We start from the raw sequence: 23363 nt of genomic DNA on the forward strand, positions 1-23363 counted from the left end.
TTTTACTAGGAGGACCTAAATGCAAAATTAACATCAGAAACTAATTCCCTGAAGAAAAAAGGAAGATGTATACTTTATTGTAACAAGAAGCAGAAAAAAACAAATTAAAAACAAAAGCCTGATCATGATATTAAATAAGTGACCATGTAAAGAAATAAAAATGAAACTACTAGCAATGAGTTAGAATTTCTTACCTGTACATATTTTACGATAGTTGTGATTTTCCTGGGGGTGTCCTGGAATACGACACTGAAACCGGTATTGCCAAAATTCAGAAAACCATGGATTACGTGTGTTAGTATCAAGCCGTAACTTTAGGAAGTAGTTATCAAAAGACATGACCTCCGCAGACTGCAGCTTCATGGTGATTCCTCCTAGTGCTTCCATCTCATATCCTTCTATGACTTCATCACGGTCAGCCCAGCCATCACTGCAAGAAAAAAATAAAGAGTTTTTGAAATAGCCAGCATGAATATTCAACATGCAAATTCAAATCACTCCACACAGTGTATGTTTGTCAGTTTTTGAGTATGAGCTATGATGATTTTTGAATAATTTGGTTGTGAGCTAAACTAGAAAATGTGGAAAAAACTGAATTAATTTTAATTGCATTTTTTGGTAGTAAATGTATTTTTTATGGTATTCTTTAATGGATTGCATTTTTCTGTTCATTAAAATAAACATTGTCAGTCGAAGAAAGCTGTACTAATCCCGGTTGAGAAGGGGGCGCTGTCGCTAACTGCCTCCTCTCCTGTTTCCACAGCCTAGAAAACATGCCCAGTGAGGGCAACAAAGTCCAGCAGTAACCTCTGAAAGCTGCTTCTAGTTCCAGGGACATAAAAAGCTGAACCCCAGAAAGGCATCATCATTCTGGAGACGACCACGGAAGAAATAATTGATTTACTTGATTTTGCTTTAAATTAATTGGTTTCCATTCTAGTTCTTTCAATCCTGAGTTGTTTTTGGGTTCAGAAATAAACAGTTTTACACTCTTTTGCCTGCCTCCGCGCTGCCAGTTACAGCATATACTGCAAAGTGATAAAATTAAAAAATGCCTTAATTTAAGTTTAAATTACCTAATACATACATAAATATATAAATTACCTATTTCATATTATTTACTCTGAAAGGGAAAGAAACAGTCTTTTACTGTTTATTTTGTTTTATTTTTTTTCAACTCACAAAAACGCCCTGTAATGGTTTGAATGGATAGACAAAAATGAACTGAACAGGTTTTTTGAATCTGTTTCTTATCATATTTATGTTAAAAATGCACTGGCGAGGGATTAGGTGTATGTTTTTTGCATTACAACAACAACATTTATTTATATAGCACATTTTCATACAAAAAAAGTAGCTCAAAGTGTTTTACATAATGAATAAAAGAAAAATAAAAGACAAAATAAGAAATTTAAAATAAGACAGCATTAGTTAACATAGAAAAAGAGTAAGGTCTGATAGCTGGGGGGGGACAGAAAAAACAAAACAAAAAAAAAAAAACTCCAGGTGGCTGGAGAAAAAAAATAAAATCTGCAGGGGTTCCAGGCCACAAGACCGCCCAGTCCCCTGTGGGCATTCTACCTAACATAAATGAAATAGTCCTCTTTGTAGTTAGGATTCTCATGGAAGGACTTGATGATGATTACTAATTATTTCAATCATTTTTTGAAACTGATGATCCCATTTTAGGGTAAAAAAGCAAGAACTTAAACCCAGTCCGTCATAGGGCATGCTTACAACATACTCACACAAACTAATGCTGGGAAAATTCAGAGTCACCAGTATATTTAAGTGATTGTATTTGGAAAGTAGAAAGAATAGTAGGTATAAAGTTCATGTCAACAAATGAGAAAGCATACATATGCTGATAACGGAACTCAAGAAACTAGAATTGTGATATCAACAGGACTAACAACAGCACCATTGTGCACTCCCTCCTTGATGATATAATTTTTCTTAAATTCTGATTCAAGGGGTGGACACATAATCAAGAAGTTTGTTGATTATTACTTACACATTTTACCACCCTGTGACAACTGTGTTGGAGAGGCTGTGAATGAAGCACACAGCCAAGGAACATGTAAACAAAGAAGAAAGGAATAGACTATTCATCACTGCTCAAACAGAAAGAATGTGGTGCTAATCTTTTAATTTCCCTGTTTCTTACTTTAACATATTATTGCTCCCCTGAGAAGAGAACTAAAATGTATAAACATACATATAGGAACATTAAAAAGCTGCAAGCCCAAATAACCTCTTCATGTAAGGCATGTATTTTCAAAGAATTATCAGCATCATGCACATATAATAAACAAAACAACAGTAGCACCAAAATAATGAAAATTAAGTCAATAAAAATACATATTTACAAACCCCTTCAATAATTATGTAAAAATAATGAATACTGTTTCATAATAAGTAAAATGTCCCTTTGAATTTTGTATCACCACTTATCACAAACTGGTTTTCATTTTCTACTACCTTCAGTTTCCAATCTGATTGCCAAGCCTGCTGTGGATGTAGCTTAGCTGATAATGTATTGTGTGTGGGGGGTTAAAATAAATGGTAAAGAGCAGGAATCACAGACATCAAGTAGACAGTAAATTCATCCATTTGGGACTTTAAGTAAAGCACATCTGCGAGGGAGAGCTCAGCTCCTGGACAGAGTGCCAACAAATACAGCTGGCAGGACGAACAATGCAAATTGGCTGGATTCCGCTGGGCAAGCAGATTCAGAAGATGACAGTGTATGGCTTATCGAGGAAGAGACAGCTGCAGTTACCACAGTGGTAGAGCTGTTAACATCTACAGAATACACCAAGCGAGTACTATAGCTGGCCACGGGGAAGAGTCTGCCTCCCTCAGCTATTATGTTCTTTTCTAGGTGGTGTTTTTCTTTTGTTTCCTGTTTATGACATTTGAGGGCCCAAAGAGCATAATTCTGTAGCTAAATGATCACTGAAAAAAACAAGGATAAAGGCTATGGACTCATTATAAAACATGGAAGACATCCACTGACTAGTCAAAGGCAGCAATACTGTTAGAGAAGGATTTCCAGTCTCATCCTCAACATAATTAGTCCTCCTGGTTCTGTTTTAGATGTTTTTTTTAGAATAGTTGTCAGTGCCATGGAGATTGGACTGGCATCCCATCTTGGATGGAAGGTGAGTCTTTACCCAGCCAGGAGGTCATAATGAAAGAACTGTATGATGGAAATAACAACCCAGTCAGGGTGGTTTACACTTCTTATCTCATTCAGGGTGAAAAGATAATGGATGGACTCCTGGAGACACTCTATGAAGAGCAAGTCATCCCTCAGCACGAGAGGTGGCAGTGTACTTCTGGATTGCTCCCAGTATGGATACCCGCAGGTAAACCTGGGCCTTGTAGTTCAGAACATGCAGCCCTTTTGGAGCCTAGAATGGACTTTCCTGTTTGGTGCAGCTTCCATTTGGCCTGGCAGTGCTTCTGTCATGGAAGCAGTTTTGGGTCCAGCATCAAATGAAGCCATCTCACCTCACTCGGTGAGTCAAACTCAGAAGGAAGAGGACAACACTCACTGTGGAGGAGTGGAGGGAAACTGAAACAACCTATTTGTTATAATTACACCTTGCTGGACTGATAAAAGCCTACTTTGGTATTGCTATCAAATAAAAATCACTTTATTTAAAAATGGAACTATGTTTGCTAGAGTTGGGCCTGGTGTTTGGGTCTCTGGGGCACCTCCTTGTGATCATATGTACTTCTTTTTAATGTTTATTGAGAATTTATTTTTAATAGTTTCAGTAAATTTTGTCCTTTTGATTTTCTGTCCTTTATGGTTAGCAATAAAGTCTCCTGTTTTGAGGATGTTATTGATCAAACTACAATATTCCAGGTCTTGTGTTAAATTAAGTTGGTGAAAGTGCAGAGAGGGTGGAATTATGGAGTACCTCATTGTAAGATATGCACCACTCTTTCTTGAACCTCTGTTTAACCCTTGGAACATAATAAAGAAAGGTAGCTAAGGTGAGAAGAACTGATGAGTATAGACACATCTGACCTGACTGGATACCTCAGCAATTCAGCAGGACATGCAGGGGTGCTGTGAAGAGGTTGAATGTACCAATATTTGGGAGACAAAAAATAAGTCAAGCAAAAATATATAAAGAGTCAATTGTACCTTATAGTAGTATAATGACTAGCGTACAGTGTCTAATGCTACATAAATGGTTGATGGCCTACAGCTCGATATTTATACTTGATGATCTCTAGAACTGAGGGCAGCCCCAGGACTGTAATGGACAGGTGGCCCTGCCTCTTGGGGAGACACCCACAAAACACACGGAACATGGAAGAACAAGCAGGGAACCCTAATTCTAATTATTTTAAAATCAATGAAACTACATCTAGTTCACATGCTTCAGTGTTAGCAAAGTGAAATAAGATCTGATTTCCACTTCTGGCCTGACTCATGTGCCTATAAAATGTTATTTTTACCGCCATTACAAGTAAAAATACCTTTGTCAATATTGGTGTTTAGAACTAAAGCACCAGATAGTAGATTAGTTTATAGTTTCTTAAACAATGAGTCATGGCACAAAAAGAGTCATTGGTTGCCTCCTTCTGGGCTATGCAGTGTCATAACTCACTGTTGTATTCAATGTGAGAGGGTAACATACGGTTTGCAAAGTGCCTCCTAATGGGTCGCTGTGGGCAGATTAAGCATTCGACAATCTGAAGCCCAGCAGCAATTCTCCAAGTCCCCAACCCCCCACTTCCAATCTGACGATCTGATGGTTGTCATGGACTAAGACACTAAGATGGGCAAGAGTGAGTTGCAAGAAAAGCTTTAAGAAACACTGCATTAGTCTATTTTTTGTAATTGCATTTTAGATTGCAGAGTAACTGCTTTTAAAAACAAATTAGTTTTAATTATTATAATAAAACTATTGATGATAAATAGTAGTAAAAATTTGGATTTGCTTCTAATACCCAGATCTTTACATACAGTGCATCCGGAAAGTATTCACAGCGCATCACTTTTTCCACATTTTGTTATGTTACAGCCTTATTCCAAAATGGATTAAATTCATTTTTTTCCTAAGAATTCTGCACACAACACCCCATAATGACAATGTGAGAAAAGTTTACTTGAGGTTTTTGCAAATTTATTAAACATAAAAAAACTGAGAAATCACATGTACATAAGTATTCACAGCCTTTGCTCAATACTTTGTCGATGCACCTTTGGCAGCAATTACAGTCTCAAGTCTTTTTGAATATGATGCCACAAGCTTGGCACACCTATCCTTGGCCAGTTTCGCCCATTCCTCTTTGCAGCACCTCTCAAGCTCCATCAGGTTGGATGGGAACCGTCGGTGCAAAGCCATTTTAAGATCTCTCCAGAGATGTTCAATTGGATTCAAGTCTGGGCTCTGACTGGGCCACTCAAGGACATTCACAGAGTTGTCCTGAAGCCACTCCTTTGATATCTTGGCTGTGTGCTTAGGGTCGTTGTCCTGCTGAAAGATGAACCGTCGCCCCAGTCTGAGGTCAAGAGCGCTCTGGAGCAGGTTTTCATCCAGGATGTCTCTGTACATTGCTGCAGTCATCTTTCCCTTTATCTAGTCTCCCAGTTCCTACTGCTGAAAAACATCCCCACAGCATGATGCTGCCACCACCATACTTCACTGTAGGGATGGTGCCAGGTTTCCTCCAAACGTGACGCCTGGCATTCACACCAAAGAGTTCAATCTTTGTCTCATCAGACCAGAGAATTTTCTCTTTCTCATGGTCTGAGAGTCCTTCAGGTGCCTTTTGGCAAACTCCAGGCGGGCTGCCATGTGCCTTTTACTAAGGAGTGGCTTCCGTCTGGCCACTCTACCATACAGGCCTGATTGGTGGATTGCTGCAGAGATGGTTGTCCTTCTGGAAGGTTCTCCACAGAGGACCTCTGGAGCTCTGACAGAGTGACCATCGGGTTCTCGGTCACCTCCCTGACTAAGGCCCTTCTCCCCCGATTGCTCAGTTTAGATGGCCGGCCAGCTCTAGGAAGAGTCCTGGTGGTTTCGAACTTCTTCCACTTATGGATGATGGAGGCCATTGTGCTCATTGGGACCTTCAAAGCAGAAATTTTTCTGTAACCTTCCCCAGATTTGTGCCTCAAGACAATCCTGTCTCGGAGGTCTACAGACAATTCCTTTGACTTCATGCTTGGTTTGTGCTCTGACATGAACTGTCAACTGTGGGACCTTATATAGACAGGTGTGTGCCTTTCTAAATCATGTCCAATCAACTGAATTTACCACAGGTGGACTCCAATTAAGCTGCAGAAACATCTCAAGGATGATCAGGGGAAACATGATGCACCTGAGCTCAATTTTGAGCTTCATGGCAAAGGCTGTGAATACTTATGTACATGTGCTTTCTCAATTTTGTAATTTTTAATAAAGTTGCAAAAATCTCAAGTAAACTTTTTTCACGTTGTCATTATGGGGTGTTGTGTGTAGAATTCTGAGGAAAAAAATGAATTTAATCCATTTTGGAATAAGGCTGTAACATAACAAAATGTGGAAAAAGTGATGCGCTGTGAATACTTTCCGGATGCACTGTATCTGCATACTTGACCCATATAAGGAATAAAATGATTGACAGATGTCTTTTAATTTAATTAAAAAACAGCAACTAAGTGAAGAACAATTGGAGATGTTTAAACAAAATAAAAGTTTGTTATAGTATTTGCTAATTAGTGATCATGCCAAATTCTTAAAACAAAACCTACAATTAAAGAATTCATACTGCTTAGTGACATGATTACATTTTGATAATAAAAAAACTATTGACAATGCTCATCAATTCCTCTTACTTAAAGTATATTTGTAGGTTTACTTTTATTCAGTTATAGTCTCATTTGTTTATTTGTCTGTCAGTTCTACAGTATTTGTTACTGGAATACTTGTACACACCACAGTATTAAGTTTTGTGTTATGCCATTTGTTGGAATACATTTTGTTAGTTATGTACCAATTAGAAAGCACTGCATTCTAACAGGACATGCTTCATAAATATTAGCACCACTTCAGAGGTTGCTAAAGAAAATCCAGATACTACTGTTTATTTGTTAGTTTATTAATATTGTAATTTTGCCATTAATAAGTTATAGTTGAGTTTTTTGTGTTTGTAACTTACTGTAATTGTACATGAAAGTGAAATAAATAGACAAACAAGGAACAACGAAAAATCCATGGTTGGATTTCAGGCAGGAGTGCTTTCTAGATTCTCAAATTTTAGTATAGTCCTTAACAAGGTGTTGTGTTAAGGTTCCGTATACAGTGTTCATCAGTTACATACAAACACTATGTCTTTTATAAATCCTACTACAACAAAGCTCAGAAATTGATGCAAACCTCCACAACAAACAAAAAAATAGACCTATACTCTGAAAAAACCTGGGGCCTCATGTATAAATGGTGCGCATGCACAAGAATGTTGCGATATCCGTTTTCACGCTCACATCACGATGTATAAAACCTAAACTTGGCATAAAGCCACACACATTTTCACGCCAGCTAAATGCTTGCTGTATGCAAGTTCTCCTTTTGGTTTTGCAAAGCGGCACCACAGTGTCAAAGTAGTGCTTTTCTTCCAGTGTGGTTTCCCTTTCTTTTTTAGATCCACATCCCTGATGTGGCTTTATCAAATACACTGAAATTAACCGCATATTGTTTATTAGTTTAAGGCATCTGATTGTAATTAACCTGTAACAATATAATGGTCCTCGGAATGGCCAAACTATTCCAAATACCATAGCTGCTTTAGTGTTGTTACTCTCAAGTATTTATCCCACTGTATCTGAGTGTGGAATCACAGCTCTACAGCAGCTGAATATTTTGCCTTTCAATTTATTATATAACTACTGTAGTATAATATTAGTATAACATTTTTGTTGTAATTTTGGACTTGCCTAGTCCATTACAATATAAACAAACACAAATGCTTAAAATAAGTAAACAAATAAACACTTGTTAAACCCTTAAAAACATAAATCACACAAGAAAAAGTGCAGAAACAATTAACAACAAAAACATGAAAAGTACAAAAAAGAAAAAAATAAAACAGTACAAAACCCAGGGACAAAGACACAGTTTAATTCTGAAATGCTCATTGAAAAATAAAGATACAAAATAGTGATGTGACCATGAAAAAAAAAATATCAAAAATAAAGATGACAATTAATAACTTTCAGGAAACTAAACAAAGTTAATCAAAATGATTCTAATGAATTTACAACAATCCTGAGGGTTTATCCTCAATACACTCTTAATCTTAAAGCACGTGGGTATGTTACTTATTATTTAATCATTGATAATCGAGCGCCAAAAACAAGTTGTTTGTCCAGGAGATACAGAGTGATCCATTCTGATGGGACTGATAAAAATTAATTATGTTCACCTTATCACTGATATCTAACAGATACCTATACAAATATTTTTACAAGACTGACTTCTTAAAATGTGAGGATGTCTTATGTGTGCTTTGAAGATCCAATGGGAAATGTGATAGTGAAGAGATAAATAGATTGATAGATAGATAGATCTTTATTTGTCCCTAAGGGGATCAAAAAAGAGCTGAGCTATTAAAGACTCTTTTATTTCATCTTACAGCTGTAACTCCTGAGGTCCGTACTCCTTTTATCTCCAATCTAAATTTAAAGTAGTTAACAATAATAGGTAAAGGAAACAAGGCCAGAACAAAAAGGTAAAGAACAATGGAGCTAGGGTTGAGGCTCCAATGACAACATAGTATCATGGGGCCAGATGTAATTCTTAAATGAGCATGCACATCTGGGGACAACTCTTTAAAATGTTTGCAATGAATATCAACAAAATCCACCATTGCAATGGCTCTGGGCTTCTTCCTAAAACACCCACTCACAATTTCTCACATCCGTGCACTTTAAACTGCTGGGGTATTAGTCAGAGAGAAAAAGAAACCGAACAGAAGACTTGATGCTGAGAGAAAATAGAAAGCTAGAATTGCTGTCACCCATTCTGGATCTCAGGGGCACAGATAACTGAAGCTTAATGATTAATTTGTACATTGTAATAATAAGCACAGTGACAGAAGAGACAGACAGACAGACACCCACACCCATAGAGACACTGCAGTTACATGGCTCCACACACTTGAGAAGTGCTTCTGGCTGCTACAATATCTTTCTGTCATTTTGGCTATTGTACTACTATAAGGCATAACAACATAGAATAGAGTTTAGATAAGCATTGTGTTCTGTGTATATACTACATGTTAAAATGCTGCAGCCACATTCCGGCATGGCATGTTTGCATTTCCAATTTAGACCGTAATACTACCTTACTTTACTAATTTGGTACATGTGCCATTAGAAGATTGATGCCAAGGAGCCTTGCCTGTGCTTCTGCTGTTGTAATTGGGATGATTTGTTGATTTGAGTGTTTTGAGCACTGAAATCTGCATCTCCTGTGGCTCTTAACAGTAGTTCTTTTTACGTCATTTGATGGAGTGTGACACACCATTTATTTCGAATGTATATTTTATAATTAATGTTTTCACGGATTAAGCTGCCATTTCTTTCAACTTTACATCAATACTACATCAACTTCAGCACTTTCATCGTAACAATAGAAAGCACATCCAGCACCTGTAACAAAGTATCATTCACTTTTACCACTAGTTCATTGATGTCTTTGAATGCCAAAGTATAATCTGATGTTACAAAAACGTTTTTCCTTTGCAACAGGTTATATTTATTTTTAACACATGTACTCTCTGTACACATAATGCACATTTATATGTTTAAAAAGGGACCTTTCGGGAGACTTTTTAATAATTGCGTAATTGCTCTCTGTCAGACAAGGTGAACCAAAGCACCATTCAGCTGTACTGAAATGGTGTGGTTATTTTAAAATAGCAAAAACAGCCCCAAATAACCTTGAAGAAATACCCACTAGAAGGGTAAAGCTGTCAAAACCCAGCTAGCAATAAGTGTCACACACGTGCACTTGGGAGGCAGCTAAAGGGCTTGAATGAGGGCAATTCCATGCCGGACCAGGGGAGGGCGGAGTGCATTAACCCTTTCCCTTTTTCTCCTGCAGATCCGTCACAGGAAATCCCGCCTGGCTCCGATGACGTCACTCCCAGTTCCGGCACAGACAACATCACTTCCGGCCCCAATGACATCACTTCCAGTTCCAGCCCCGATGACCTCATTTCCTCTGACTAACTATAAAACCACCATTTTGTCATCTATACCTCAGTTCCATCTTGAACTCAGTTAAAATTTGTTTTCTTTGCCTGAACAGGAGCAAACTAGAATATACAGGGTGGCTACCCCAAATCTTTTTTGGCTCTCTCGTCCCTTTTGTTCTGATAAGGGCAAGTTACAGAATCATTATGAATAAAATTTTTATTATCCAAAATTACTCAGTAACAAAAGGGCTGTGTGAAGCATAAAGACAAAAAGGAGTTGCGCACAAAGCAATCCAAGATAAACAAAGTCCCAGTATGATTTCAAAAGGGAGTGGTCAAAAAACAGAGTAAGAAGGTCAAAATCCAGCAAATCACAATAGTAAAAAAAGGAAAGAAAAGCAAAGGGAAACTCATTGGACCACTATTGCATGCGAATGAACCACATGGAACTGTGGGAAAACCTCACCTTTATAGGACTAAGGGCAGTTCCTGGTGGTGATGTGCAGGTGGTCCCACCTCTTGAGGAACCACCCACAAAAAACATGTAACAATACAAAAGGTACAAAGATACACATAAACTAAGTAAATAACAGAAACAAAAGAATCAAGATTGAACAAAACAGACAGTAAACTAGAATTTGAACCCCAGCCAGGGGAGGAACACTGGCTAATACTTAACACTTTGCAGTTCAAAAATCACCATCTCTAATTTAAGGGTCCCCTTCATGAGATGGTAGATTGGTTTAAAAATAAGACACTTGGTAAGCTGTCTACTTGTTCCCACACAGTTTTAAGCAAAATTCACTGATGGTTGGCTCAGCGAAACTAACGAGGACATAACACTTCTCTGCAAAGACACTAGTCAGACATACAAGATCAGCTAGAAGGTCACAGGATTATAATTTGCTTGATACTTTGTCGAGTGCTGCAGAAATGAATGAAAAAAATCCAGTGGTTCTCAAACTTTTTTTTCTTCTTGTGACCCAATAATGTCTTTTTTGTCACAACTCTTGGCAGCACAAAATGGTTTGCAACCCATACTTTAAGAACCTTTGCAGTATAGTATCAATTTCAAAAAACAAGAACACTTCAACAAAAGATCTCTCTCTACCAGTTTTATATATACCTGCAAATATTTTGATGCAACAGGCTTTGGTCTGTTATTTTGTTTTTTTTTGTGCTGCAGTACCATAATCTATGTGAAACTGTGGTCTCAAAGGGGTTCCCTGCTAAAAAAGTGTGCAACAGCAGGTGTTGAGAGTCCGCTACTCTCCTTACCAGAATTCGGCGTTGGTTCTTTTTGGCTTGCGGGCGACCTCGGTAGCATAGCAGACTGAGTCCTTGATGTGTGGAAAGGCACACAGAGATGGTCACCCCAGTTTGTGGATTATTTGCCAATTGTATTTTATTTCTTTTATAATACAACGGTGGAGATACAGCACTGAGCTACCCAAGAACACTTCTTTTTTTCTCTCTCTTTGTTTTCTACTCCACCCACCAAATTTCTCCGCCCTTAAATAATCCATCAATGAACTTTAATAAAACTTCTTGACATGAACTCCTGCTTACAAGTATTACATATAAAAAAAACACTACAATGCAGCAAAGTTTTATACTTCAAAATGTTTTATACTTTCCTGATGAAAATTAACACAAAACCTTATATGACGGTATATTATTTATTTATTTATTTTTATTTTTTTTTTTTAATTTTATTTATTGTAGTCATTCCATACATATAGATCAATTTTTACAAAAAATAAGATTGAAAGCAAATCAAATTCCACCCCTGATTATTTATTTTTAGTATATTGTATTTATGTTCTGTACCTCACTGAATCTAGCACGAGTCTCCCCTGAGAAGCTGTAGAATTAGATTACAAAAACAGCACAAATGAAGAAATAAACAGTATATTATTAAAAGTGCTGAGCACACCGATTGCAAATGAACATGGTGAATGCAAAATGTTAATTTTTAAAGTGTAATTCTGGATTTTCATTAGAATTAGTACATTCTGTTCAATTTTAGACAGTATTAACATAATTTCCAGTCTCCTTTTGATTGGAGAAGATGAACATGGGTCATCTCAGGCAATGGAGTATTTGTATATGTTGAGTGGAAATGACTGAAGTTACAGCTTCCTCCATACCTGATATAATGTAAAATGATTTTGCAGCAGGTAAAGTCTTGAGTGAGTGAGCATATGTTTGCTTCAAAAATACTTGATTCCAAAGAGAAACTAAAATGATTGTGCTATTCTCTGAGCTTGGTAAATTAGTGTTGAGTGGTTACAAATATCTGGCTCATATGTTTAAAGATCTTTTAAGTGAAATATGTAATGATTTCATATCATGAGCAGTAAATATCCTATACCTTTTACTTAACTAGATAATATATTTGCTGATAAAAAACAGAGGCTGGTAATTGTTTTTCTACTTTGTAGAGCTTTATTCATGTAATTTGAAAGCATGAGTATAGTAGTCGCTTTCTGAAGTGCGTTAAGTATGCTATAATGTACCATAATCGGTTCCTCAGTAACCATCCAAGAATAGTTTTGCTGAATTTACTTTATCCATTACATGACTAGAGACGTCAGAGGTGGTTACATATTGGAAACCACCCATGGACATCACCACATTGCGCGAAGAAACAGTCAAACACAGCAGCTGTATTTCATTGTAGGTTTTAAACCAGGGTTTTAAAGTCCAGTCCTGCATTTCTTGCGGCGTTAAGTTAGAAACCAATTTTTGCCGTTTATTACCGTCTTATCTTAATGTAAGTGGTGACATCTATCTTATGTAGTGAAAGAGACAAGTCGAAACAGTCAACAGGCTTGTCCTTATTGAGAAAGAACATTTAATGCATTCAGAGTTTTGTTTTCCTTGTGGCTAAATTACATTTTTTCCTCTTGAACAGCCCAATTGATGATAAACTCAGAGGTGTAAAGGACATGCGGATGGATAACATATTGTCATTTTTTACAAATTTATTCAAGTGTTCATTAATTGTCAATCTGTAAACAATCAATTTAGAAAACTGAAAAAGAAATTTGAAAGCAAGGAAAAAAAGTTAATTAGAATTGATGTCAACAATAACTAAATCTTATGCAAAGTAAAAATTAAATGTACTGAATTCACAACATGAGCTAAAAAAAAGGTTCAACTAATGAAGTATAAACTTGAGACAGTATTTGAAGAGTCTCAAACAAATCTTATGCTTCATATGCACCTATGGAAATAATAATAAATTATTACTATGTCATTAACATTTATGTATTTTGCAGGATGTTGCACCAAGATATTGTTCATAATATGTGACTGAGTAGAACGAATTTTAAACAATCATGGTTGAAATTCTTAATTCACCACAGGACTTAAATTTCCTTTTCTACCTTTAGACTACCAGTAGAAAATGCATTTGCTTCCTTATAGATGTATATACAACTTTCAGCAGCATGACAAAATAAGGCCACTTTTGAACCACTTTACATGCAAAACAATCCACAGGCCTTAGCATTATTATGTAAAGTTAATCTGCACAGCAGCAAAATCGCAGAATAAAACTGATGTCTTTGCTTGAAACAGCTTGTTAAATCTGGCAGTGTGGTTACTGATGTGCTAGAGTGAGAGTGACCAGGGCAGTCTCATATATCAGCCCAGGCATTAGGAATTGTGATTTATTCTTGAAACATCATTACAATGATTAGTTGGAATCAACTTCTGAATGCAATGACTTATGCAGCCATTGCATTGTTGTGCAGAGCTCCTTGATTTACTCACAAATCACATCAGTTATGGTTAAGACAGATGCAAGTTGTGACCAATTAGATCATATACCTGTGTCAGTGAGTGAGCTGGCCATATAGCTAACTTTAGCCATATATACACAAACTAAAATATCTCCAGATAAAGCCTTAGGAAAGAAGGAGCAGCCCAGTGTTTATAGCTATCAAGGAACATTTTAAATTTTGCTTTTATAAATAAATCTGCAGTGATGCTGTGAATAACCTTGCTGAGTATGTGGTTAATGGTTTGTGACCTGTGATGTGGTCTGCTTCCTATTTGTCACTGTTAGTTCTGAGGTGCATAATGTGCACAGTTTCCTAGCAGTGAAACCCATTGTTATTGGATAAAGGGATTTATCTCAAGCTCAAGCTTCATTTCTTTTTATTTAATATTTTTTGTCTTGTAAATATTATTTTGTATTTCTGTTTCTGTTTTTGTTTTAGTTTTTTCTTTAAGTTGAGTTTTATTGATTTATTGTGGCCATTATAATGGAATTTGTGTATTTCTAAGTTCTTTGTTATACAGTGATCCCTCGCTATATCGCGCTTCGCCTTTCGCGGCTTCACTCCATCGCGGATTTTATATGTAAGCATATTTAAATATATATCGCAGATTTTTTGCTGGTTCACGGATTTCTGCGGACAATGGGTCTTTTAATTTCTGGTACATGCTTCCTCAGTTGGTTTGCCCAGTTGATTTCATACAAGGGACGCTATTGGCAGATGGCTGAGAAGCTAGATTGCTTACTTTTCTCTCTCTCTTGCGCTGACTATCTGTGATCCTGACGTATGGGGATTGAGCAGGGGGGCTGTTCACACACCTAGACGATACGGATGCTCGTCTAAAAATGCTGAAAGATTATCTTCACGTTGCTATCTTTTGTGCAGCTGCTTCCTGAAACGACATGCTGCACGATGCTTCGCATACTTAAAAGCTCGAAGGGCACGTATTGATTTTTGACTGAAAAACAAACTCTGTCTCTCTCTATCTCTCTCTCTCTGCCCCTGACGGAGGGGGTGTGAGCTGCCGCCTTCAACAGCTTTGTGCCGCGGTGCTTCGCATACTTAAAAGCCAAACAGCCCTATTGATTTGTTTGCTAGAGATTGTAGAGTGATCCTTGCTGGTTCCTGCCTTTCTCCTAATGCTGCTTGCATCCCTAATATCATTCCCTGACAACTGTGCAATCATACCTGACAAACATTGCTGAAAACAGAAACCAGTATACAAAATATAATGAAAATAATCAATAGAATTAATTCTTCATTAAAAAAAACTAGAAGATAGAGTAATAAGCCTAGAAAGGTAATGCAAGGTGTATTTAGAAGATGGCAACAATCCTTAAAGTAAAACTCATTTTGGTGGACACCTTCTCAATATTGAGTAAGCCTGGCTGTTTAAACATTCATGGATTGACATGGGATGAGAGGAAGGCAGACCACTAATGAAAGGGCTTTCCTGGTTGACTTAGACATGGGATGAGAGGAAGGCAGACCACTAATGAAAGAGCATTCCAGGTTGACTTAACTAGGCAGATTTTAATGGAGTGGTTATGTCCTTCAGCTTGAATAACCCTTTACTTCAAACGGGAACACATATTACTTTCATTAAAGAAAAAGACTTCTCAACAGTGTCCATCAAGCTCTTAATTAGAATCCTTTGTTAATATGAAGGACATTAATATCAGTAAAATACTATATTTATGTCAAAGAGATTACTGACTAAATTGATATGTTAAGAAAGGCTTTGAAGGCTTCTCAAAGTATTTCATAACTGCCTTATTAAATCTTTCTTAGAGAAAGCAAAGACAATTATTTCTGCCTAATCTATTTATACTACTTCTTCTGTCCCAGTTTAAGTTGCTATTTTTAAATTTCACCTCCTAGTCTAAAAAGACAGAAGATCAGCCTGAAGCCTTTCTTGTTCTGAAAGTCTCAGTAGGTTTACCTTAGCTACTCTTCAATAAGTCAGTTGGCTTATGCTGTATTGTCAGTTTCTCTGCAGTATTCACTACGGTGTAATTTGTGAACGGATATAATTCCAGTGCTGTGCAAAGCTGAGATTGGTTCTGGCACTATACCGTAACTTTGCATGAATAAATCTTTAAACTATTAAGAGTGAGCCTAAATCCGTGAGATGCTATGCCAATAAAAGGACTTGCGACAGTTAAATTTTAATTTACAAAAAAGTAGTTTGGCAATGGTTGACATGAAATATTTAAGCCTTATTGATTAAGATTTTGTCGTCTGTGAACTCTGCCAGCATGCTGTTGAGCAAAACAAATGAAATGGGCAACTGCTTTTGCTTTGGGACCCCCAGGTGCAGATAGGAATACAAATGAAAAAATATGGAAATATCTGACATCTTCTAAAGTACAAGTCAGAAATAAAAGATAAAGAAGAGAAAATGTACTGTCACTGTCTTAAAAACTTGTAAGTTGGGCTTTCAGTAGATTAGATAGATTAGATGTTACTAAAGACAAAAGGCAACGCATAAAAGACCACAGTAGAATAATCTAAAAATATATTCAGTTGTGTCCAGTCTACTGTCAGGTTTAATAGCTGCTTGAACGTGTTTCCTTGTTTGTTTATATATTTTTCCATTTACTTTTTTTATCTTTCTTTTTCTCTAATTGAAATTATTTTATTGTCTCCTAGGACTTAAAAATGGCTGCAGTATCATGGTACCATTGTAACGGTTGTGATGCTTGCACAAATTAAGAGACAAGAGAAAAGATATACTGATGTCTGACATAACATTAGTCATTAAAGGGGCTTGGAAACAACACAAAATGGATGCTATCCAAGCAACCTTAAACTTCAAGTTCAGGTTTATTGACATGTGTGCTGGACTTTGTCACATGGTGTTTAATTTACAAGTTTTACACTGACAAACTAGATCAGATTTCACGGATGCTATGGGACAGCAGTCTTCCAGTTAGGATGTAACATATATAGGTAAATCAATAGCAAATGGGGAACCAAAATCTTTGTCTGAGAATGATGAGCACAGCAAGAGATATGGTTGCCACGCAGTGAGGCAGTAAACAGGACTCAAGCTGTGGTGTCACTCGCTGCTCACATGTTTTTTTAATACTCACCACCAGAAATTATGTAACAGAGATCCTTTACTTAACAAGGAGTGACACTAGAACACTAGGGGACAACACTTCAGAATACACTGTTCTTGTTTATTTCCACTCATAAATAGTTTATTTTTTTAACTATGGAGCACAGACTCATGTCTGATGATACAAAGCATTGTGTATTGTGATTTGTTTTAGATGCGGTGCATCTCTCCTGGGGAAGCGATTCGGTTTGTTCCTTATGCAAGTACATGGCAGCTGTCAGTACATTCGCTTGGAAGTATCAGATATTACTAATGTGTATGTTGTGGTGTAAATAAACTACAGTGTGCTACAACTATCTAAATAAAAGGCCATTCTTAGATTGCGTTATGGTTCAATATTAGTTCTCCGCTCTACACTTAGGCTCCTCTACAACACGAACACAGCTGTTTGCTAAACTAACTTCATGTCTCTGGAGAATATAAAAATGCGAAGTTCTGCTAAAACCCATTACAGAGCCATCTAAGCCGTTTCATTTATTCATTATGACCCACTTTTGTCATTTCTCAGAAGTAAATAAGGCCCATGCTGAAGGCCTACTTTCTCAGTTTCACTCAGTTTCTCACTGCTTAGACTGTACCTTCCTATTAAGGTTATGGCTCATGTCTTCAACTTACAAGCTTAGGAAGGGAATTTAGAATTAGTGGTAACAGTCATTTATCAAACTGAAGGAAGCTTCATTCAGGTACGTGTAAGGTGGACTCTAGATTGAGGTAAGGTCTAATACTGTATCAGAAATTCACTGAATTTTTCAGCTTTTATAAAGTGAACATTTTGGAAGTTTGCTAAAAAAACAAAACTGGTAAGGTATAAAAAGAACAATGAATGTAGTAGCATGACAGAAGAATTAAATATTTTATTAAAGCTCAGAATGTGCTTTATAGCTTTTAGTAAAGTTTACACTATTTGGAAGAAATCTAAAACAGCTTTAAATGAATATTTCACTCAGAAATGATATTTTTTAATTTGTTACCTGTCCCATGTGGGTTGTACTGATATCCAGAAAAAATCACGTTTTACTGGAGAACAAATATAACAAACCAAGTTTTCTGATAGAATGAGCATCTATGAAGACTAATTTTGGACCAAAGGAAACAATTTAAAAAGGTCCATGAAAACAATCTCACGTTACTCATGTCACATACTGTAATGTCAAGTCATTCAGTTGTATGCTCACAACATGCAAAATGCATGCATGTTTTTCCTTGAATATCACTAAATAAATACATCTGGAAAAATAAGATAGATGCACGCAGAAGAAACATGTTTACATTGGAACAAGCTTCTGCATTTATTTTAAAATATTTTACCATATGTTGCAGTCATGCTTGCCCCTTTTTCTGATAGCCAATAGCATGCTGCCTGACAAAACCTGTGTGGCACAAAGAGTTAACAGGTACGGTGAGTTCAGCTACAATCTCAGCCCTTTTTCTCTTTTTTTCATTCTGTCATGGTAAGTAAAACATGAGACTTCTCACAGGAGAGCTTCTCTTCTGTTCATGTAGTCCAAAACACCTATGTTCCATACTCCCCATCGCTGTATCTTCTTATATAATATGCTGCTGTGGCTGTCTGTTTGTCTGTACAGGATTTTAAATCACCTGTAACTCGCAAACTGTTTGACCTGAAATTTGGTACACATACTGTATATGACGTAGACATGACGTCTACTGTCTGCTTTTGGGGTGATGATTGACCATGAAGGTTATTCCTCTTTTCATTTTTATTTTATTGTAGAATCAACTCTCGCCAGCGGCCAGCAGGGCGGCTGTGCAGCGCATGTGTACGGGCGCCGTTCTCATTCCTTACCACCTTCACCATACCTCTTCATATCTTAAATCATTCTTGAGGCAGATTGAAGACTTAAGTGCCAGCTTAAGTGAAAAATTAAGGAAAATGTACTAAGTAATTGCAACACAAACACTGATTTAATCACTTTTAGTGTGAAAAGATGTCAACGAAAGAAGAGAAGAAGCAGGCCGCTATGGTGGAGAAAAGAAGAGCTGCTCAGGAAGCAGCAAGCACATCAACCTCTGAGCAAACAAATGCTAAACATACAGAGAAAGAGGATGAAAACTAGGAATGCTCAAATCAAGTGTATTCACTGCACGTTACTGTACAGTGCGCCATTACTGGTTTTAAATATTGTACTTACTGAAGAGCATTCATTGGTTGTCACATCTCATGCACACAAGCCCACTTGTAAGACTAAAGACAAAATTAAACCCATATGATTGTATTAGAGCGATTTGCAACTTGTTGGAGTGAGCTGCTGGGAATGTCAAATTATGCGATCAGCTTCATGGGAGTGCCACAGACTGCCAGCGACTTGCCGAGATTATGTAACAAAGGCTATGACTGAAAATTGCTATTTAATGTGGCATAGTCTTAAAGGATAAATTCAGTATTTTTCAAGTCAGTTATTTCCTCATAAACATGTCACACACGTGCACAAAGGGGACAGTTTAAGGGCTCTGGTGGCAGTAATCCATCCCAACTTCAACGGCTTGGTACTTTATGATAACCCATTCTCTTTCTCTTCCTCTGCAGACCAAAAAGATTTTCCACCACTGACGTCACGTCCGGTGTACATCCACCTGGACCTGCCTGTTCCTGATGGAACTAATCTTAACCGGAAGAGCCCCCATCTTTGGTAGTCCTGTCTAAAATGTTGCAACTTAATGCTTTATCCATGTTTTATTTCTCTTTTATTGAGACTTTAATTATACGGGGTTTGCCTATGGGTGCCTCCAAACTTCTCATTGTCTTTGTGCTGTTATTACACATGGTATATATGCGTTTGTGAAACTGTGTTCTAAAGTTAAGCATTTACTATAACTTTTAAAAAATGCAAAACCACTCATGTCATTTTGTAATGGAACCTAATGCGGTACAACGTGCCACCAGAAAAATAAACAGGTGTGAAGATGTTCTATTTGCCCATTGGTCTGAAGTATGGCTGTTTGGAACTAACTTGTATCAGAAGCCCTTAAGTACTATAACGCCCTATTGGCTCTAGGGGTTGGACAGAAAATCTATTAATTTGCTCACTCCCTCTCTCTCTCTTACCAAACTGATGCATGAACTGAAAAGGACAACAGAATGAAGAGGACAGCTTGGCAGCCATATTGAGACAGGCATGCGGCCTGTTCTGAAGAAAGCTGACCACAAAATGATGCCCTAACTAGAGACATTTTAAGTAACTAACAAGTCTGTGTGCCGCCTGAAACTACACATCACCATTTATCAGGTTGTATGGTTACCAATATTCAAATGTACTTTGCATATTGTTATTTTCTGTGGTAGGCTGGCACCCTGCCCGGGATTGGTTCCTGCCTTGTGCCCTGTGTTGGCTGGGATTGGCTCCAGCAGACCCCCGTGACCCTGTGTTCGGATTTAGTGGGTTGGAAAATGGATGGATGGATGGATATTGTTATTATTTATGAATATTACCAATGATACATTGTTTAAATTGTAACTTAACTCCTGCTTGTCTTTTACTACACCTAATTGCCTGAGGTTATAAATGTAGAAGGGAAAGTGGGGAGAAGTTATATACTATAATACCCTGTAAACAGTGGTAAGTCTGGGAGATTTGAGGTATTCTGACAAAGGCTACATATTAATAATAATGCAATAGGGGAAACTAGAGTAAAATATTACTCTACCAAGACAAAACATCTTTGAAGCAGCAAAAAATTCAGTAAAAGAAAATATGGCTTTCGTGTTTCCAGCGCATATCTGGAAATATTCATTTTATCACATACAGTATTTCTGGTACTATTTCACTCAGGGAAAGGATTCATTTACTATTCATTTGTGTCAAGGCAGTAGCCTTCATAGGAGCAGTTCTCACACAGATATGGACGTAAATTAACATGATACCAAGGATGTGGCATGAACAGTTTACTCTGATTTTCACCCAGAGGGGTGAAAGGTTGCTGTGGAAGAAGTCAAGCACTGAGCTAGCATCTACAGCTGGTCTTCTTTTAAAATGGCAGAATCTATTAATATTAGTGTTTTTTGTTTGAAAACTACACATATAAGCAATTTTACAATATGTGTGTAATCACAAAACATGAATCAAAGCTCACCAACTTTCTTGACTTGAAAAGGGAATGTATTCGTTAAGTTTTAAGGCTTTTGTTTTCCAACCATCCCATGCTCCATAAAGTTCTATTATAAAATGCCAGAACTGGCTATGTATATTTTAAAATTTATAGAAAGTGCTGAACTTTAGAACACAATTTTGTGGGGCAAATACATATATACTATGCTTGTGAGGAAATAAATTTAACTTGAAAAATGTCAAACCTATCCTTTAAGGGGGCTGCAGCTGGCCATTACCTACAGTATATATTACAACCATCTTGTATATTCCCCTCAATTGTCTGGTGTGGGGTGGCACGGTGGCGCAGTGGGTAGTGCTGCTGCCTCGCAGTTGGGAGACCTGGGGACCTGGGTTCGCTTCCCAGGTCCTCCCTGCGTGGAGTTTGCATGTTCTCCCCGTGTCTGCGTGGATTTCCTCTGGGCGCTCCGGTTTCCTCCCACAGTCCAAAGACATGCAGGTTAGGTGGATTGGTGATTCTAAATTGGCCCTAGTGTGTGCTTGGTGTGTGGGTGTGTTTGTGTGTGTCCTGCGGTGGGTTGGCACCCTGCCCGGGATTGGTTCCTGCCTTGTGCCCTGTGTTGGCTGGGATTGGCTCCAGCAGACCCCCGTGACCCTGTATTCGGATTCAGCGGGTTGGAAAATGGATGGATGGATGTCTGGTGTGGGATAGGGTTGCATCACATAAAGTCATGTCTCACAAAAAAAGCACCCAGTCTTGTGTAGATTTTTCAAGAATACTCATTCAATCACTCAAAACCATGTTGTACGATGTCTTAACATGTAATGAGATCAAGATTAAAATTTTAAATGCCAAATATATTGGTCTAAAGCCAACATAAGCTCACAACTCAAAGAACGCAGTACCTTCTGTCAAACATGGTGGGGGGCAGCACCATACTTCAGGGCTGACTCTTGCCAGTGAAGAGGAAGGCTCTGGACTGTATAAAGGGCATAAACAATGGCTAGAATTACCAAGATATTTTGGAGGAACAAAATGTCTGATGCCTATCAGACAGTTAAAATTAAAGAATAACTTCACATTTCAGCATAGTATTTATCTGAACCAACTCAAGCAAGACATGCCTTAATAACAGAAGATCAAATATCTTTTGTATAATCCCATCAAAATCTATGGACCTACTTTCTGTTGAGAAGAGATAACCTTCCATTTTCACTGAGTTTGGACTCCTAGAATCAAAGCAATGGTGGATGGAAGGACAGGGGGAGATAACTTATACAGAGCTTTATCACTCCCAGGATGCTAGATGGCAGCGAGCCAAGGCTCAGATTCCCACATGGGTGCCCGCAGAGCATGTAGGCTATTGTAGTCTCGAAGAACCCAATAGGGGAAGTAGCAGGATTGTGGAGTCCCTACCTCGTGGGATTTCTGCCTCACCTGTAAGTGTTTGCAGGTCACGTAGGCAGAAGAGCGGAAGCACTTCCACGGCGGCTAAAATAAAAAGAGCTGCCCACCTCACATCAGAGAGCCAGGGTTGGGAGGAGGTGGACAAAGCTTGTGAGGAGGTGTAGAGGAGACAGCGACCAAGAGACAACAAAGTGTTGCCTAATTGTGCGTGTGCATACTTGTGGATGTGGTTGGAAACACTTTGGGGAAGAGTTTCCTATAATAAAGACACATTGGCTTTTGCCTTGTGTCTTAAGCCTATTTGTGTTGGGTACTTGGGGATATGGAGCACCCCCTACTGTCCACACCATTTTGTTTTCTTTCAAATATTCTTTCCTACAGAGTTGCTTCCCACTTTGCATGCAGTGCTGCCGACCTGCTCCTCACAACCCCGAACTGGATGAGTGGACTAGAAGATGGATACATGGATGCACAAATTGCTGGATTCAAAATCTCATTAAGGTGAAAAAATGTCTGACATGATTTTTCTTCATTTCAACCCTTACAACAACAAAGATGAGTAGACTTTGGATATCTTGTTCCATTTATTCATGTATAGACCTTGTTCCATTTATTCATATATTTAAATGTAAAGCATGATGTAGCTTGGAAAGTAGGGCATGCATATCAATTACAGCTATTTAATGACCTTATTTGCTTTTGAAATCCCAGTATAACAGACCTGAATTATAGTAAAAAATATTTGGAGTAAGTTCACTGTAGTTTTT

The 23363-nt window shown here is 37.7% G+C and overlaps 1 protein-coding gene across 5 annotated transcripts in view; it reads right to left on the bottom strand.

The window, feature by feature from the left end:
• Positions 1-23363, bottom strand: part of LOC114648704 (metabotropic glutamate receptor 1-like) — a 384098-nt gene that overhangs the window by 103675 nt on the left and 257060 nt on the right. For all 5 annotated transcript variants that reach the window (XM_028797884.2, XM_051925288.1, XM_028797885.2 and 2 more), the window contains exon 4: positions 195-430. In XM_028797884.2, the coding sequence (XP_028653717.1) occupies positions 195-430 (236 nt within the window). The remainder of the gene's footprint in view (positions 1-194; positions 431-23363) is intronic.

Source organism: Erpetoichthys calabaricus, chromosome 3 (genome assembly GCF_900747795.2).
Source record: "Erpetoichthys calabaricus chromosome 3, fErpCal1.3, whole genome shotgun sequence".
Taxonomy (NCBI): Eukaryota; Metazoa; Chordata; class Cladistia; order Polypteriformes; family Polypteridae; genus Erpetoichthys; species Erpetoichthys calabaricus.